Source organism: Asterias amurensis, chromosome 22 (genome assembly GCF_032118995.1).
Source record: "Asterias amurensis chromosome 22, ASM3211899v1".
NCBI classification, from domain to species: domain Eukaryota; kingdom Metazoa; phylum Echinodermata; class Asteroidea; order Forcipulatida; family Asteriidae; genus Asterias; species Asterias amurensis.
Genome location: NC_092669.1, coordinates 2,740,557 through 2,760,235, shown reverse-complemented (window position 1 = coordinate 2,760,235; position 19,679 = coordinate 2,740,557). Strand labels below are relative to the sequence as shown.

The 19,679-nt window shown below is 38.8% G+C and overlaps 2 protein-coding genes across 2 annotated transcripts; one reads left to right on the top strand and one right to left on the bottom strand.

The window, feature by feature from the left end:
- Positions 1 to 340: 340 nt before the first annotated feature.
- On the bottom strand, positions 341 to 9,016 carry LOC139953849 (DNA damage-regulated autophagy modulator protein 1-like). Its single transcript, XM_071953429.1, has 7 exons — positions 8,939 to 9,016; positions 7,911 to 8,038; positions 6,539 to 6,606; positions 5,778 to 5,920; positions 4,538 to 4,715; positions 3,544 to 3,632; positions 341 to 2,176 (listed from the first exon to the last, which is right to left on the bottom strand). The coding sequence occupies exons 1-7, from the start codon at positions 8,942 to 8,944 to the stop codon at positions 1,979 to 1,981; spliced, it is 810 nt and encodes a 269-aa protein (XP_071809530.1). The 5' UTR covers positions 8,945 to 9,016; the 3' UTR covers positions 341 to 1,978.
- Positions 9,017 to 10,503: 1,487 nt separating this feature from the next.
- LOC139953987 (DNA damage-regulated autophagy modulator protein 1-like) lies at positions 10,504 to 19,357 on the top strand. Its single transcript, XM_071953609.1, has 8 exons — positions 10,504 to 10,767; positions 12,115 to 12,216; positions 12,708 to 12,761; positions 13,321 to 13,388; positions 14,253 to 14,398; positions 15,268 to 15,445; positions 16,162 to 16,211; positions 17,010 to 19,357. Exons 1-8 carry the CDS (start codon positions 10,688 to 10,690, stop codon positions 17,133 to 17,135), a joined length of 804 nt encoding a protein of 267 aa, XP_071809710.1. The 5' UTR covers positions 10,504 to 10,687; the 3' UTR covers positions 17,136 to 19,357.
- The last annotated feature ends 322 nt before the right edge of the window (positions 19,358 to 19,679 follow it).

Below are 19,679 nucleotides of genomic sequence, written 5' to 3'. Positions count from 1 at the left end.
TCTATCTAACCATATTATATGTAAAACAAACGCATTTAAAAACAAACATTTTAAAGGAACACGTTGCCTTGGATCGAACGAGTTGGTCTATAAAAAGCGTTTGTAACCGTTTTTTATAAAATGCATATGGTTGGAAAGATGTTTTAAAAGTAGAATACAATGATCCACACAAATTTGCCTCGAAATTGCGTGGTTGTCCTTTTACTTGGCGAACTAACACGGTCGGCCATTTATGGGAGTCAAAAATTTGACTCCCATAAATGGCCGACCATGTTAGTCGACGAGGTAAAAGGAAAACCGTGCAATTTCGAGGCATGTTTGTGTGAATTATTGTATTCTACTTTTACAACATCTTTCTACCCATTTGCATTTTATAAAAAACGGTTACAAACGCGTTTCAAAGACCAACTCGACCGATCGCAAGCAACGTGTTCCTTTAAAGACATTGTCAGTACAAAAAATCCACAACACATCTGAGAAATGTTTCTGACAGAAACGATTCTCAGATTCATTGATGTACTTTTCCATGACCCACATTACTCCGAAGTGAAATGATACATTTGACTGTCAGACACTCAAATTGTGTATTCCTATTAGCAAATCTCAAAAGCGCCACCAAATGTTGAAGTGAAATTTTCACTGGTTCCTTTCATTTATCTACAATTATATAGGATTGAAAAAATCTACTCAGTTCCCCCAACATGTATACTCTGCGTCTAAACAGCTAGCAAAATAACTGATATTAGTTCTGTACAAAATAATACTTAAAATATTTAAAAGTTGTCTGTAATTGCTGCATAAAATACAGTTTAATGTCATTATAAATATGACAATAAGTGAACGTATTTTTGTAAATAGTAATTATACGCAAGTAATTTCTTATGGTCGACACAGACCCCCTGCATGATGCCACCGCTCGGCTCAATTTCATAGAGCACCTTTAAGCAGAAAGTACTGCTTAAAACAATTGTCTGCTTAGCAGAAATGAGCAAGATACCAGTCACAAATTGAACATGTGACATGGTACCTTACTCATGCTCTGATCAGCATACTTTGGTTATTTATAGGGTGCTATTTGAGCTTAGTGACGTCATAGGCTGTCATCACCGAGTTCAAACAATAGACACAGGCATCTGTGTAGGTAGTCTTGGCACAAGACGTTCTTGATGAGTTTGTCAACCTCTTTAGTAGTGTGCGCAGTGAGGAGAAGTACGAGTGGAGCTGGATCACGATAGTTGAGTTTTAGTGAAAAACATCGTCTTGCACCAAGACTACTGTGAAGGTAGCTCACCATGACGGGCTGATATGGCTCTCTTTTAAAGGCAGTGGACACTATTGGTAGGTACTCAAAATAATTATTCGCATAAAACCTTTCTTGGTGACAAGTAATGGGCAGGGGCATTATGAACATTTTCGTTTGAGTGTGCTGAGAAAACAGCCCTCTTTGATAGAATTTTGGTTTGAGGCAACCTGGATGGGAAGCGGCTCAGTAATAATAATGATAATAATAATAATGATACTTACAGCGCTCAGCCCCTCAATGGTAAAACAGACTAACTTTTAGGCAAATTACTCGGGTGGGATTCAAACCCACGACCCTTGAAAAATTTGGTTTCTTATAATGGATCATTTATAGGTAAATTGAGGTTTTTTTTTTCCATTTCAAAGTCTCAAAACATACTATGTATGGATAAAAAATATATGTCCTATCTTAGCCTCTTTTTAAACTTAAACCTAAAGCAACTCTAAGAAATTAGACCCGGAGCTTAAGTCAGGTGCGCTTGGCCATTCGGCATATCAAAACTAGGTCCCTTTTCAAATCCACAGCTTGGCTCCAAATTCGGCTCAGGCTAGCTTGGCCCTGCGGTTGTTTTGACAATTTGCGCGTGGTTTGCGTAAGCATTCAGACAAGAGAACGGAGCCTAAAGCCGAATCCAAAGCAGAAATCATGGTTTTAAAAGGGCCATAGATACCTCTTTCATACAAATAGTCTGGTCCGCTCATTCGGCTGGATATCATTTCCGAGCCTGACAGCGCTGAACGGCTCCGTGTGAAGAAACATGTTGACGCCTAGGCTGATGTGTCGGAACTCGCTGACAAAGGTGAGACAGAACAATGCGAAGGAGACGGCCAGTGCCCATTCGCACATTGTACTCGCTATATGGAAGTCATAACCCTGAGTGGAGTAACAAAAATAATAGACTCTTTAAGTTTATTTGTTAAAGGGTGGCTGAAGTGTTTTTTAAAATAATTTAAACGATTAAACATGACTTTTTAAACCTGAAATATTTTTTTATATATTTTTTTAAATTACGCAAGTATTTTAAAAATGGTTTTCAAGAGATTAGGGGAACCCACCCCGCCCCTAAAAGGGAGCATGAACGTGACGTCATGTCGGGAACCCGAGCCGTCGGGCCCCCTGGCTGTGTGCATAAAGAGACGTGTGCACTGTGTGGCCTGGTACCTAGGCGCGTGTAGTTAGGGACCAGACTCTTTTTTCCGATGATATGTTTGAATTCCCGACGTGACGTCGATGGTAGGGGGGCGGTAACAATCCAAAAAAGGGGGGCCATGACTTATTCGCTAATTACGCAAGTGAGATATGTCGGGGAAAGAACAAAACTCATTTTATTGATGTTCAATACATATATCAGATATAAATGACAGCAAAATTAACTGTTTTATTTTAATTCACTGCAGCATCCCTTTAATGAGGAACCACTTTGACTACAAATTCATGGAGTTGCTTAGCTGAAACTACATGTACTGTAGCAGAAAACATCGGGGGTCACAAACGTATTGTTTAAGGAGGTGGGCAGTGCCCATTCGCACATTGTACTTGCTATATATATGAAAGTCATAACCCTGAGTGGTAGAGTACAAAAATAATAGACTCTTTAAGTTTAGTTGTTAAGGAGCAACAACTTTGGCAATATAGTTCATAAACACAGAAGTTTGGGGTGAGCTGAAACTTAATTGGAGTAGAAAATACTGCTTAAGATTTTCTTTCTAATCAAAATAATGAGTGGGCACCAGTTGAACCAATGTAAACTTTGTTGAATTTAGGCTGGTAACCAGTGTCTGCTATTAAAGCAAGTTTTTGTCTGTGCTCAGCAAGTTTTTGTGCTAACAGTCTTAATGAATATTATAGGATTTGAGGCATTGCATGGTGAGGTATCAATATATACATTTGGTTTGCTGTTTGTTCTTTAGAGAACTGTCTTTCTCTATTCTACTACCACGGAGTAGATTTTTCGGATGTTCGGGAGACTTCTCAATTCTGAAAAGAACTGTCCTGCGTTTTTACTACTACCTGGGCGGAAGGAATAGAAAATTGGCTGGGACTACTACTTTAGCTTATAGGATCGTAATTAACTGCACTACCGCGGAGTCAGTTCTTGAATTGGTCTCAACGTTTCGACTAGCTTGCTCTAGTCATCGCCAGGAGACTTAATGAAATTGGGATCAGGAGAGCAGAGGTTGGTTCTGAATTTCTCTCGAAAGTTTCTCCGACCATGGGAATGGTCGGATTTACTGACTTACCCCATCGGTTGGTTTCCAGAAGAACTCGGTGTCATTTGGGTTATGGTGGTTCATCCATTCTGCCGAGGCTATAGAAGATGTTGTAAAGCCTAAAGGAGAATTACGCTAAGGAAAACAATCTTTAAAGGCAGTGGACACTACTGGTATTTACTCAAAATAATTGTTAGCATTAAACCTCACTTGGTAAAGAGTAATGGGGAGAGGTTGGCAGTATAAAACATTGCGAGAAACGGCTCCCTCTGAAGTGGAGTAGTTTTCGAGATAGAAGTAATTTTCCACGATTTTGATTTTGAGACCTCAAGTTTAGAACTTGAGGTCTCGAAATCAACCATCTAAACGCACACAACTTTGTGTGACTAGGGTATTTCTTCTTTCATTATTATCTCGCAACTTTGATGACCGATTGAGCTCAAATTTTCGCAGGTTTGTTATTTTATGCATATGTTGAGATACACCAACTGTGAAGGCTAGTCTTTGACAATTACCAATAGTGTCCACTGCCTTTAAAAGATGGAAGTTTGCATCGGGGATAAAACAATATTAATTTTGGTTTTGCCCATACACCAATGTGTGTTAGCACTGTATACTCGGTACTTTCCCGAGTTTTGTGAAAAAATATCACAGGCATATTACTCGGGTGGGATTCGAACCCACTACTCTTGCAATTCTAGAGCAGTGTCTTACCAACTAGACTACTGAGGTTGCCCGGCAGCTAGAGGCAGTTCGAATCCTATGTTTTGGCAGCGGGTACCGCAACGATATAATAGATGTTAAATTTGCATCGGGGATAAAGAACATTAATTTTGGTTTTTACCCATACACTGATGTGTGTTAGCACTGTATACTCAGTACTTTCCCCCCGAGTCCTGTGAAAAAATATCACAGGCACGTTACTCGGGTGGGATTCGAACCCATGACCTTTGAAAAATTTGGCCCCCGAACAATGACATTGACAAAAGAGGCAAAGTTTTTGATAGTTTAGACTAAAGGATACATGTAACCATGGTGAAGAACATCGACAACGACAGCAAGAGACGAACAATGCCAACGAGCGGTTTGCTGTACTCTGGGCATACTAGATAGGTGATCATTGTGTGTAGCATGGAATAAAGAGTCATGCAGACGAACAAGGTGTAGGCGCCGATACGATGCACCACAAATACGTTGGTGTCCTGCATATAGAAGTGCCGAAGAAAAAAACAAAGATGGTGTCAAAGAATTGAAATTTGCTTCTGGGATAAATTTGTTTACCCAGAAACACTGATCTGTGTAAGCACTGTATGTTACTGTGCACTTTCCAAAGCTGTGTACAAACAAATCACATAGGCATATTACTCGGGTGGGATTCGAACCCACAACATTTGCAACTAGACAACCGAGATTGCCTGGTAGCTAGAGGCAGCTCGAAATTTCCAGGCCTGATACTTAAATTAGTCAACGAATGCGACTGCCTCAATGCCCTTGAGTCATTGCCTCGGTGCTCTTGAAATGCTCCGGTACAAATTTACAATTTCTTCAATGGGTGCTCGTTAGGGAAAAAAAATGCCTCAGTGCACTCGCCTTTCAAAATTAAGCATAAAATTTATATAGTATTCATGTATAGACCAAACCGGCTCTTTTCAGAGCCACCACTCCTTCAAAAGAGATTTTACTCACGGTTGTACCCGCAGGTTTACTATTCATATTTATATTTATAGTTACTCTTATTCTCCACACTCGCATGCAAAGCTTCAAACACCATTTAGTATTCAAGTTGTTAGACAGGACTATGGCTGGGTGTTGACAGAGGTCACCAAGGTCAACTGACTGCAGGACTTGCAATCACAAGGTTTAGGCCAGGGCGACTAGTGAAGTCTACATCATAGTTGCGACTAGTTTTTAATTCTCGAGATGCATTGTGCCAAATGCCACGGGCATAGTTAAGTTATAGTAAAATTTAAGCCGAAAGGATTGAAGGATTGTGTCACTGATGTCTAATTTGGTTTTGTGGTTAAACTCTGTTGTCTTGAAGAATCGTGAGTGACGTAATTGGTTCACCAAACAGGTAGTCGCAACTATTTTTATAGTAGTTTTGGAGACATGATTTATTGAGTAGCTGAAAAAGAACAGTCGCAACTCAACTAATCAGTCAATAGTCCCGACTATGACACTAGTCGCCCAGGCCTACTGGTGACTCTTGTGAGACGTTTACATTGGAAATTTTCTAGCGACTGTCTGGTTGCCAGACGCCTCACCTGGAAGTTTGCGACCACACTCATCCCTAGTGTTGCTGCGACTCCGAGCACGGCACTGACTTTGTTGAGTCCATTGATCTGCTTCGAGGGAAGGCCCTCTATGGTATCCACTTCTTTGAAACGAACGTAAAGTGTAGCAAGTACTGTGCAATAGGAGAGACAAAACATTCTTAAAACTGTATATCTGGTTCAAATACGAACTCTGTCTCTCTTTAATTTTGGCTGTAATCGATAGTTTGTGGCCAAATTAGGACGTAAATTTTTGGACCAAATAGTACTAACTCCCACAGTATTGCAAATTGTGTGCAAATTGGGTGTATATCCACTTTGATGTGTAGATTTTGAATTTTGAGATTTAGGTCTTGCTTTTTGATGATTATGGGTGATGGTAGAGATTGTTGATGTGAATGATTAGCAACGACAAAACATTCTAAAAACTGTATAATCCTTTAGGCGTTGCATGGTGAGATATCAATGTATATTTGGTTTGCGGTAACAGTTGTCATGCGTCTACTTTGCTGTATGTTCTTTTGAGAACTTGTCTAGAAATCTATTCTTCTACCACAGAAAAAAAAAAGGCATTTGGAAGACTTGTCTATTACTGCCGTCCACATTCATATCGCATTCGCAGGAAGTATGAACCGGGCTTAACCAGAAACCATTTGTTTTGAGAAGAGAGCTTCTTGTTTTTCATTGGGCAAATTTATAATCCTTGCACCTAAAAAAGAAGAAACAACAATTTTGATAGGACAAATACTTACGTAGTACACAAGCCACGTTCACAAACTGACCGAAAATGCAGCTTTCCGGCGGCTTCCCTCCAGTTTCACTAGAAAAAACAAAACAAAATTTATTTATTACAGATCTGCTCCTAACATATCAGCGTTCTCCCTTAAAAAAAATGATCCTTAAAACACCTGGGGTGGTTTTCACAAAGAGTTAAAGCCATTATACACTTTCGGTTCAGAAAAAAAGAAAAAGTTCACAGATTTACAAATAACTTAAAGGGTTTACAGAAGGCAATGGCGAAAGACTTCTCTTGAAATATTATTCCATGAAATGCTTTACTTTTTGAGAAAACAGCGAAACAATATAAATTCTCGTTAACGAGAATTACGGATTTATTTAAACACATGTCATGACACGGCGAAATGCGCCGGAAACAAGGTGGGTTTTTCCGTTTGTTTACTCCCGACTCCGATGACCGATTGAGCCTAAATTTTCACAGGTTTGGTATTTGATATAGAAGTTGTGGTACACAAAGTGTGGGCCTTGGACACTACTTTTTACCGAAAGGGTCAAATGGCTTTAAAACCATTATACACTTTCGGTAAACAGAAGTGTCCAAGTCTCACACTTCGTGTATCACAACTTATATATCATATAACCTGTGAAAATTTAGGCTCAATCGGTCATCGGAGTCGGGAGAAAATAACGGGAAAACCCACTCTTGTTTATGCACATTTCGCCGTGTCATGACATGTGTTTAAAATAAATCCGTAATTCTCGCTGTCGAGAATTGATATTGTTTTAATGATTTCTCAAAAAGTAAAGCATTTCATGGAACAATATTTCAAGAGAAGTCTTTCACCATTACCTTCTGTAAACCCTGTAAATTATTTGTAAATCTGTGAACTTTTTTTCTTTTCTGTACCGATTGTGTATAATGGCTTTAAGATTAGTCTTATCTCGACTTAGAACGAGTTAATCGTCGTAACTTAGGACTAGCCATCAGTTTTTAATATCTCCTAGGACTAGTCCTAAAGGCTCGGTCCCACTGCAGAATGCATTCTATTGGTTGAATGAGCGTGTGCGTATTCTGCGTGGAGCAATTCAACCAATATAATGAGTTCTCTTTGCGTCGTGATCGTTATCGTTATCGCTGCAGTGTGACTCAGCCTTTGAAATCGACCCCTTAGGACTAGAATTATCTCAAGTTGTCAGGCTAAGTAGTTCAGTGTTGAAAAGCACTGACCAGTCTAGAGAGACTATCAGTCACTGAAAAGTTAAGGGCATAATTGGCGTTTGGTTTGACTTTTGATTGGTTGAAGTGTGTGCGGCAGAGTCAACTGAGCAATGACAATCAAACAGGGGAAGGTAGGAGGGCAGGGTGTGGGGGGATGATCGACAAACCTTATGTATGGGAAAAAAACTTCCACATCTCCTCTGAGGACAGCAATAGTGTAGGTTGTGACAAGAGTGACGACGAGTAATAAAAACAAACAAATTGGTAGAAAGCTGAGGCTCCTCATCTTGGCAATCTGTGTGAAGAAAATTCGATTTTAATTCAATTACCCAAACAAATCAGTCGATATCTTCTTCTTTTTTTTATCTGTATCTATAGATTGTTTCAATTTTGGATTTTAAGCATCCAAGGGTTTAGGAACACTTAATCCCTTCCGCAGATTACGATAATCACAACCCTCGATCCTCCTGCAGGTTGTGGTATTCCTAACCATCGATCCGCCCACAGAACTATCACAACCCTCGATCTGCTGGTGATGGTGGGGGATCACCAGACTTGCAATTACAAGGTTGTGGGTTTGTACCCCTGGTAACTGAATCACAATGTCTTGGCTTGTTTTTAAGTTGTGCAATTTATATTTATTGACGTTAAACTAATGTTTCTATTTAGTAGTGTAATGATAATGAAGGAGATTGGCTGTAGTGTAAGAATGCATATGTCAACATTTAAAATTATATATACAAAAAATATTACAGAGCACCAGTTCCATCCATGGTCTATGATTATGAATAAAACGTCAAACCCTCGCCACGATAGTGTTGTTAATAAAACCATAGAGTAAGGACTGTCCACTCTATGATAAAACAAAAGTGAAACAACAGAAACACGGAAGTCACAAGATATTTCTCTAGACCCAGTTAAATTACTGTGTCTTATTTATTTCTTGGACCGATTTATGGGGCCGCTAGCTGTAGGCTACTCATATAGTCATAGAACTATGATGAGGTTCGTTCTGCTATAGGCCTGGTTATAAAATGCATGACTAGACTCAGTCTTCAGAGACGACGGTGAACAATTGAAACAAAAAAATAACAGCAATTTCCACAGTTATTTAGACAGTAACAAAAAAGTCTGTAAATATCACAGCTTCCACTACCAGGAAAGATACCAATACTGTTTAAAAAGTTTTACTTACAGTCATATTTTACACACTAACGCCATGAAATGAAGGAACAACTTCTGAACACAGAACCCATGATGATTGTTGCTAGAGTTTTTAGAAGAAAATGGGACTTTCCCTAAAAAAAGCACGCCGCCAACGTTAGGTTGAGAACACTTTATTAGGTGTTGACAGAAATAACCATACTTGAGGATTCTTTTAAAACCAATATTTTGTACCTATTCTACTTCTTAGTTGTAATGAAATGGATTTAAGATTTATAGCTATTTAATATGGGTTAAAAACATTCTTATTTAATGAGTATGACAAAATAATAATTTGTTTGCCGTAAAGAAGTTACCTATTTTACAAAATGGTATAAACCAGTCCCTGTGAATGAAAACATCAACAGTGAAGCATGTGACAGTGACACAAGCTCCGTGGTTCAGGTGACCTTTTGTGACCTTTAGTCACCTGACTGTGTACACAGTTGCTTGTGTGCAGACTATACATAACATTATTTTTATTGTCAATTAACGAATTAAAGAGAAGAACCTCTTCTGCATAGGAATTAAAGAAAATAACCTCTTCCTCATCGAAGTTGCAAGAGAATAATTAAAGAAAAACACACGTGTTGCACAAGTTTGTGTGCTTTCAGATGCCTATAAAAAAAGGTTTCATTGGGCGCTTGAAATGTCTCAATTTTTGAGTGAGAAATTATTTTGTTTCTGAGGCAGGATAGTTTTTAATGGTACTTTTTGTCATATCATCACTTTCGTGAGTGTCCTAAATTACACCTGTGAACATTTGGGCACAACATGTTCAGTGTGAAATGAACTTTAAAAAACGCCCTACGGTTGCATGAAAGGGTGCCGTTCCAGAGGTCTAAAAAGAAGAAAGCATTCGGCTTTATCATGCGTGTTAACTTTCTAAGATTCAAATTAATGTTCTATAGTCAATACCTCTTTCTGTAAAATTTCGGGTGTACATTCTCCAGTGGAGAATGTACACCCCCCCCCCCCCCATGCCAAAAGTTTCATAATTCGTTTTGATCAGTCGTCCAGAGAAAACAAATTCGGCTAAAATTCGAGTCCCACGTACGTTGTGCCCTTTGTTGTTGCCTCACACTTAGTTTTGGTTTATTCTGGGTTTTTTTCTTGTAATTTTAATGTTTTTAGACTCGCAAACCAAAGTGACTTTCACCGTTAATAATAATGTGTGACAATAAAACCATGGGAGGTAGAAAACAGACTATTGACTATTGTCTACTATATTGACTCATTGACCTATTTGTTTTATCCTCGTATAGCCTATCCCATTTTATTAGTGGTCTCTTAGGCCGTGTCCGAAACGGCGACTTCGGCTACAGCTACGGCTAGATCGCGCGCGTCTGCCTATTCTTCAACACTGGAAGACGCGCTGATCTAGACGTAGCTGTAGCCGAAGTCGTCGTTTCGGACACGGCCTTAGTCCGAGTGTCACAATACATGACATCACCACCGAACTAGGGACTTCCCCCAAACCAGGTCGTTTTTCTCGTGACTTGATCAACAGTGCATGCGTAATAATGTCACACCGGTTCACATGCACAGAAACTAATAATTGTATTAGGCCTATAATAATATGATGATATTTCACTTTCAACTATATTTCCTGGTAATTCGCCAACAAGGGATTTTGAAACGTCAAGTTCTATAAAAGTAAACTGCGGCGATGAACATTGTATTGTTCCAGTAATAACCTGAATGAAAAACTAGGTGAAACTCTGAGTGAAAACTGATAAACATGAGTGAAATTGTTGAAATGAAGAGTGAGGAGTCTGGGAGTGGTGAAGCGAGCGCAGACTACGGCTCCATAAACATAAGGTAAGTTTGTTCATTTGATAATTTTATTCTAATGTGCCGCATTGGAAACGGGGGGGGGGGGGGGGAGAACATGTGATAAAAGTGAAAGTCATTGTGGGCAGGTTGAAGTGTAGACTTGATTCAAGTCCCATGCTCGTGTGAGAGGTCCCCAAGCATATCGCGCCACCTAAACTAGCAAACAAGGGGCTCAATCTCATATGAGCTGCTCAAGCAAAAGATTTGCTTAAAGGAACACGTTGCCTTGGATCGGACGAGTTGGTCAAAACAAAAGCGTTTTTAACCGTTTTTTATATAATGCATATGGTTGAAAAAATGTTTTAAAAGTAGAATACAATGATCCACACAAGTTTGCCTCGAAATTGCGTGGTTTTCCTTCTACTGTGCGAACTATCACCGTCGGCCATTTATGGGAGTCAAAATTTTGACCCCCATAAATGGCCGACGTGTTAGTCGACGAGGTAAAAGGAAAACCACGCAATTTCGAGGCATGTTTGTGTGGATCATTGTATTCTACTTTTACAACATCTTTCTACCCATATGCATTTTATAAAAAACGGTTACAAACGTTTTTCAAAGACCAACTCGACCGATCCAAGGCAACGTGTTCCTTTAACCTTGAAAATAGCTCGCTTATTTTACACATGTTACTGGCAAAAATGTCACGCCATATACATTGCTTGTGACTGTACATTTGCTGCATCTAAGCATAACAATTAAGTGGATTCTTGGCTGGTAATCTGATTTTACTGAGCAAGATTTTTTTTGCTTAAGCAAAATGTTGTGCTTAAGCAGCTCTATGAAATTGGGCCCTGTTGCGCAGTGCGCGCTCGCCGTCAAAATGCGAAACAGGTTTGGGAATGCAGAGCTAGCATCTCAAAACAGTAGTTTCCTGGCGATGGCAGGGGATTGTGACTTGAGTCAAATCTAGTTAAAGTGAGGTAGGAACTTCCATTTTTATTGACAACGTTGGCCAAACTATTTCTTTTGAAGGTGCTATACAGCGTATAACCTTTCTAGAGATCATTGGCTTCCGACTAAAAAAGAAGTCAATTTTAGATTTCTGTGTTATGTAAAAAATATAAATGTTTAACCTTCGTTAACCACATCGTTTTTGTTTGATGGACAGTTTTTATGACTTTTGCCTTTCCCTGTACGGCCTCTGCTTGTTTTATTTTTAATTTATGTATTGTCTGAGAATTAAAATAAGTAAGTAGAATAAAATAAATATAGATCAGCAAGCATGATTGAATCATGTCTAAAGAAAATATTATAGCCAGTTTTTTCACCAGGCAATCATTAGCAAAATCTTATTTCGGATAATTATGAATTTGTCTTGTATCTCTTTAGTCCACAGAATCTAAAACGTAGAATAAAGCACTCCCGTTCGTCGAAACTTCGCTGGTTGCCATTATTGATGGGTATCTTCTTGTTTCTTTCGATGGTAATACCGTAAGTATACACTCTTAGTTGCTGGGTACCAGATTGACAGTCAGTTTCAACTCTTGGCTAAAATTTGCAAGAAGTTCTTTGAACTTAATTTGACCTATTACACAACGTGCAATGGACTTCATGCCCTCGTTTTTGTATAGTCAAATTGTACATGACTTCCAAAATAGTGGAAATGGTAGGCCTAGAACGCATAAATAAAAAACAAAAGGGACGATTCTCCAAATTTTGTCTCACTTTTACAGAATTACCATCCTTAAATTTATTTTCCTGATTTGTATTTAAAGATTTCCTTTTATAATCGATTTAGCAAAACAAAATTCCCCATTAAAACTGCACCACGATGACAGCGGCAATTTCGTAGAGCAGGATCAAATCCTCCCGTGCACAAGTAATAATGGTTTCAAAAAGTTTGTAAACTCGCTGGAAATGGTGGCCAGAACTAACATGATGGTCAAAAATACTGTTTTAATACTTGTTTATAATTTTTGCAGGTATGGGATAGCTGTTAAACTGGGACATGTCGATCCAATATTCCCCTACATAAGGTACGTATAAATAAGTTTGATCATAAAATAAATAAATGGAGAAAACAATTATTAATTTCATGTACAGCCTCGGGTCTGCTTCGCTTGTTGCCCCTTTAAAGGATCCTGTTGCCGAGTTGCGCAACCGACAAAAGACCTGGGAAGTCCCTTTCTCTCACCTAGAATTGCCGCTTCCTATCTAGACTTGATGACAAGTCGTTAGCCGCTGCCTATTTGTCTGCCGTTCATGCAACAGTCACAGTACGATTAAACACATACAACAGTAGTAGGTAGCGCTTAACAATTACCGTCTTGACTTCAAGACTACTTCCTATACCTAGATCTTCTAACCCTCTCTAATAGTGTTTTATTTATACTTTTAAAATGCTTCTTTTCTTTACTTTGTTTTCACTTTTACAAGCCCCATTTCAACTTTGAACTTCATAATAACCGTTGTGGGACATTCGCAGTTGGACAATAATGTTTTTTAAATGGTTGGAATGTCCGTACTCTATATTTTCAATAACTGAGACATTCAAGTATTTGTGAACATTTTTAATTGTAATTTTTTTTATTACAGTGAAAATGGAACGACGCCCCCTGAGATGTGTATTTTCAGTCAACTCATGAACCTGGCTGGGTTTTTTGGTAAGTCACGAAAACAGTGTTGGCGTGTGTTGTGTCCGAGCCCTGTAGTTCACCGGACTCGAGCTCTGGGCCCAACTTCAAAGAGCTGCTTAAAGGAACACGTTGCCTTGGATCGGACGAGTTGGTCAAAACAAAAGCGTCTGTAACCGTTTTTTATAAAATGCATATGGTTGGAAAGATGTTTTAAAAGTAGAATACAATGATCCACACAAGTTTGCCTCCAAATTGCGTGGTTTTCCTTCTACTGTGCGAACTAACATGGTCGGCCATTTATGGGAGTCAAAATTTTGACCCCCATAAATGGCCGACGTGTTAGTCGACGAGGTAAAAGGAAAACCACGCAATTTCGAGTCATGTTTGTGTGGATCATTGTATTCTACTTTTACAACATCTTTCTACCCATATGCATTTTATAAAAAACGGTTACAAACACTTTTCAAAGACCAACTCGACCGATCCAAGGCAATGTGTTCCTTTAAGCAAAATATTTGCTTAAGCACGAAAATAGCTTGCTTATTTTACACAACTGGCAAAAATGTCATGCCATGTACATTGCTTGTGACTAATATTTAGCTGTTGTTTACTTAGCATAACAATTGAGTGGAGTCTTATAGCAGGTAATCTGATTTTACAAAGCAAAGATTTTTTTGCTTAAGCAAATTTTGCTTAAAGCAGCTCTATGAAATTGGACCCTGGTGTTGTCAGCAGCAGACTCGGTTCGATACCAAAACGGAAATTGAACCAAGAGTATTGATTTTGTCTATGGTAGCCAGACTGGTAAATAATCCACATGCGAAGCACTTGGAACTTTTATATTTTTTTAGTGAAGTTTCATTATTTCACTTTTCTCTTCCCTCCCCCCAGCTTTTACCTCAGTTTATGTTCGTTACAAGCAAGTTAACGAAGACTACCGTCAAGATGTTTCAGGGATAGTCTTAAAGTGGAATGACGCTGCAGTTGTCTTCGGCTGCCTGGCAGCTCTTGGGATGAGCCTAGCAGCAAACTTCCAGGTAAGGTGCCATCCATAAAAATAAAAATCTATTTGTCCCTCCTCCCTCCTGGGGTGGATTTCACAAAGAGTTATGACTAGTCTTATCTCGAGTTAGGACCAGTTACTCGACCTAACTTAGGACTATCCATGCAATTTGTATATTTCCTAGGACTAGTCCTAAGTTAGGACTAGTCCTAACTCTTTGTGAAATCGACCCCTGGAATTATTTCACTCAACCCGAAATTCGAGTTATCAATTATTATTGTCATTTTATTTGAGGAACGTGTCAACCCCCTCCCCTCCCGCGGTTTTGCATTCTGCCGCGACGCGAGACCCATCAAAAATTAACGAAAGATTCATACTTAAAGACAGTAGACACTATTGGTAATTGTCAAAGACTAGCCTTCACAGTTGGTGTATCTCAACATATGCATAAAATAACAACCCTGTGAAAATTTGAGCTCAATCGGTCATCGAATTTGCGAGATAATAATGAAAGAAAAAAAAACACCCTTGTCACAGGAAGTTATGTGACTTTAGATGGTTGATTTCGAGACCTCAAGTTCTAAATCTGAGGTCTCGAAATCTAATTGTGGAAAATTACTTCTTTCTCGAAAACTACGTCACTTCAGAGGGAGCCGTTTCTCACGATGTTTTATACCATCAACCTCTCCCCATTACTCGTGACCAAGAAAGGTTTCATGCCAATCATTATTTTGAGTAATTACCAATAGTGTCCACTGCCTTTAACACACATCGATGTTTATGAAGTGGAACCTGCAGTTTTGTTGCCTTTGAAGTTACCTGTAAAAGTTGCCTCGTATGACAATGCCCTAATAACCACCAACTTGACTACCAGTGACAAGATTGTGTCTGTGTCTTCAACAGAAACCCAACATAAACTCTGTACACCTGATAGGTGGGGCTCTATGCTTCGGTGGAGGGTCCATTTATGGATTCGCCCAGAGTTGGATTTCTTACAAACTGTCGCCTCAGTACTGCTCTCTCCTTACGTGTCGTCTGCGGTTGTGGGCCTCCATCTTTACTACAGTGTTCATCATCACAAGTATCCATTTGAAATGTTCTATTAGACATGACTGCATTGCTTATCAGTCAAGGGTTTTGATACCTTTTTGTTTTGGCCTTTTGTTTTTTTGTGGAAGTGTCGTGGCCGAGCGGTTAAGAGCACCGAATTCAAACTCTGGTGTTTCTGATCAGCAGAGTGTGTGGGTTCGAATTTCCCGGAAAGACACATTCGTCCTTCGGATGGGACGCAAAGCATTTGGTCTCATGTGTTGTGTAACGCATGTAAAAGAACCCAGTGCACTGGGTGTTTGCTCCGGTGTTCCTGGTCTGATCGGCAGCAACTTGCGCCGCAGCACCTTGTTAACCCTCATGGTGCTATAAATGAAGTACATGTAGATCTCCATTATTTCAGACATAGGACCCCCACATCTTGCAAGAAGTACTGTATGTTACAGCGCCAGGAGCGTCATGAGTGACGGATATGATGCGCGGTATAAGAAGCCACTTATGATGACATTAATACGTACTCACTGGTGTGATAAAATGTACCTGTAAATGTTTCAGCTTCATTAGTCGTCAAGGTTTTTTTGAAAATAAGTGGGGAAAAAAAAGAAAGAAAAAAAAACAATGTTTAAAACTTGTTTTGCATAGAAACTTCTTTCGAGCTTAGTATTCTTTTTGTACTTGTGTGCAAATTTCATTTGTACCGAGTAAATTTGTGTACTTTAATTGAATACCTTGACTCAGTTGTGTTAGACTTGTTGTTTGATGAATTGTCTCACCTAGAACGGCTTCCAGAACATGTGGTATGTATATTGCTCGCTATTTTAGCTAATTCCGTTATACCGGTACCAGTACCCAGTTTCATGGCTCTGCTTATCATTGGCCAAAAATCGGCGCTTGCATGGGATTTTGCACTCACGTCAAGCGTATTTCACGTAAGCAGAGCCATGAAACTGGGCCCTGCAGCCGATTTCACGAACCGCTAGGATTAATCTTATCTCGAGTTAGGACGAGTAACTCGTCCTAAAGGCCCGGTCACACAGGCCCCGATAACGAGAACGAAAACGAGAACGATAAAAATGCACGCCCTCGATTGGTTGAATGAGCGTGGGCGTATTCTGCGTGGAGCAATTCAACCAATCGCGAGCGTACATTTTTATCGTTCTCGTTTTCGTTCTCGTTATCGGGGCCTGTGTGACCGGGCCTTAACTTAGGATTAATCTTAAGGTTTGCATGCTACATTGCAGGGCTGGGACTCGTCCTAAGATTAATCCTAAGTTAGGAAGAGTTTGGTGAAATCGACGGCAGGTCTATTAACTTCTCTCAATGAGTATTCGTCAAAAGGGAAACTGATAAACACCCGTCACAACTTATATCGGGCATCTGTTTGTGTAGGCATGAAGTTTGGTATCACTGTTTTGTTGTTTGTGTGGGAAGTTGTTTGTTTGTTTGTTTGTCTGTTTGCGTGTTGTTTTTGGTGTTGTGGTGTAATATTGTTTGTATAGTTGTTTCTCTGTGGGTTTTTTTTTTTTTTTTGCGTAAAATTGTATAAAATTGAATGGCTGTGACCCAACCTCTCATTATTTTCCCCTTCGTTTCAGGGGTTTGCGTTCCACATCATTAGCACGACCTCGGAGTGGGCCAACGCATTTGCCTTTATCTTCTTCTTCCTCACATTCTATCGAGAGTTCGGGACGATCGGGGTCAAACAGGGTCAAGGTTATTAGGGGATTATGACGCCATCTAGGGTCCTGCCTTTTTTGAAAAAAAGGGAAGGAGGAGGCTTTTGTTTAGCCTGAACATCTGACGTCACACTTCAAGGCTCGTGATGATTATGCGAGAGATTCAATCCCCGTCCATAATCACCTTTGCAGACGACCGAAAGTGTAGCCACCAACCACGTCACTTTGGACCAATCAAAACACAGATATGGAAAGCTTACGTGACTGCACGTTATCCAATGAAATCATTGGGTCCAATGAAATCACTCGTTCTGGAAAGCAATAACGTGTCTTTTCCCTATCCTTGCGGAAGAAACCAATCTAGCTTTTGTTTTCCTTTCTTCAACATATTTTTCAAGAGAACCAGTCGGGCTATTTGTAGACGGTTTTATAGTAGGCTACAATCTCACTTATTTTACACTTTTTGTTTTCGTCAGGGCCCTGGTTAAAATGTATTCTTGTTTTCGTAAAACAAACCATGAGCACAAACATAAATCTGACACTAAACATCTGCTGGTAATATAAGCTGTTCCAAGCAGAAAATTGTGCTTGTATACCAACATTTTGCCAAACTTATTAGGCGTGATTTTACTTAATAATCTTAAAAATAGACATGTGTATAATTATGAACAATGTTTATTTCGTCATCATCATAATTGCTATTTACAAGGTTTTTCTTAGCTGTTTTGTAATTTATTTTCTAAACAATCTATTCCCATTTTAAGATCAGATTGATACGGGCTTTTTAGTCACAGTGGTTAGGTTTACTTTAGTTAATCCTGACCATCTTATCAAATATATGGGTCTGTCCTTCTCTAATATACTATATGGGTTTTTAAACTTTTATCTATTAAAAGCAGTGGACACTATTGGTAATTACTCAAAATATTTATCATCATAAAACCTTTCTTGACTACGAGTAATGGGGAGAGATGGATGGTATAAAACATTGTGAGAAACAGCTCCCTCTGAAGTGACATAGTTTTTGAGAAAGAAGTAATTTTCCTATAATTTGATTTTGAGACCTCAAGTTTAGAATTTGAGGTCTCGAAATCAAGCATCAGAAAGCACACAACTTCGTGTGACAGGAGTGTTTTTTTCTTTCATTCATATCTCGCAAATTCGACGACCGATTGAGCTCAAATTTTCACAGGTTTGTTATTTTATGCATATGTCGAGACACACCAACTGTGAAGATTAGTCTTTGACAATTACCAATAGTGTCCACTGTCTTTAATTAGTGTTCTGTTTCCATTTCAACTTTGGTTTATTGTTCTATGTCACAAGATTTCAAAGTTTACTTTCGTTGTTTCTTGTACTGCCACATTGGTAATGTTGTATCTAATAATTGTACTGTTTGTTGAAACCTTATATTATAAGGAATGAGAAATATGGTTTGTCTTTGTAACTTTCTTTTAGAAGAGGAAGTTACAATTAGAAATGTCAAATACAGACGTCCATTTTGTCATTTCCTCAAAATTGGATAGGCTATATCATAGAGAAAGGACAATTTTTTCTCTATGGTTATATTATGACTATAGATGTTTTGCTTTCCATCGAGTTTTTGAAGAAAAAGCGCGCCGCTTTGGGGGACTCGACTCTTTTTTAAGGAACTTCATTTACAATGATGTGAAAATTATATCTTTTAAACAAAAATATGTTTTACTCATTGTATTTTTAACTGTATTTTAATGCAATAAAGATAAAAGTAAACAATATTTTGGAAGCAGTTTTGATTAAAACAAAGAAATAAAACAAACTAACGATTCGGTGGTTGTAAAACATACCTCCTTAAAAAATGGTACGGCCTATAACCAGTGTAAACAATAACAAGAACATGTGACAATGATACTCGTGTTGTGTGTGGGCGTAACCTTGGTCACCTGACGGATTTTAGACTTGTGGATAAGTCGTGAATTGGCTGTCGGATCATTAGCCACCACCACGAATAGACTATCTCACCGCAACAAATCATAAACGACTTGTTCACAAGTCTAAACGGTTTTGTGCACATCGTAGTAGTAATGGGTTTGATTGCACCATTGCACAATCACAATAGCAATAGAAAAACGTATATAATGATTTAATTCTACACATATTCCTCGTGCCGGCCTAGCTAAGTGGTTACTTCGCTTGATACTCTAAGTCTGTTAACTTTGATTAAACCCCGTACCACTGGCGCAATCCGGCATTTTTTTGTTACTTTTTTCTTATCACACTTTTTCAAAATAAAACAGTTTTTGTAACATTTTGCTGCATAATTGAGCTCATTTTGAGTATAATTTAGCTCTTCTTTCTCTGATTGTTGAAGTTATTGTTTATTGATGGACATACATGATAAATAGATCATGCATGTATTTCTACCTCCATAAAATAGATTGACTGTCTAGTCACCATGGTTTTAATTGCCAAAAATGCACAATGCCTTTCACTTCATGATATAAAAACTGATAAAGGCCCATTTCCAACGAAGAAATTCGTTCATTGTTTTTAATTCTAAGAAGAATTCAAGGACGCCGGTGCGCGCAGCCAACAGCTGCTGTCACGTGT

Coding starts and splice junctions, on each gene's coding strand:
- LOC139953849 (XM_071953429.1), bottom strand. Junction 6,607..7,910: donor GTTTTTTTCCCATACATAAG/GTTTGTCGATCA, acceptor TGTTTTTTCTAG/TGAAACTGGAGGGAAGCCGC. Junction 2,177..3,543: donor TCTGGAAACCAACCGATGGG/GTAAGTCAGTAA, acceptor TACTCCACTCAG/GGTTATGACTTCCATATAGC.
- LOC139953987 (XM_071953609.1), top strand. CDS start 10,688: ATGAGTGAAATTGTTGAAATGAAGAGTGAGGAGTCTGGGAGTGGTGAA. Junction 12,217..12,707: donor TTTCTTTCGATGGTAATACC/GTAAGTATACAC, acceptor TAATTTTTGCAG/GTATGGGATAGCTGTTAAAC. Junction 16,212..17,009: donor AACGGCTTCCAGAACATGTG/GTATGTATATTG, acceptor CCTTCGTTTCAG/GGGTTTGCGTTCCACATCAT.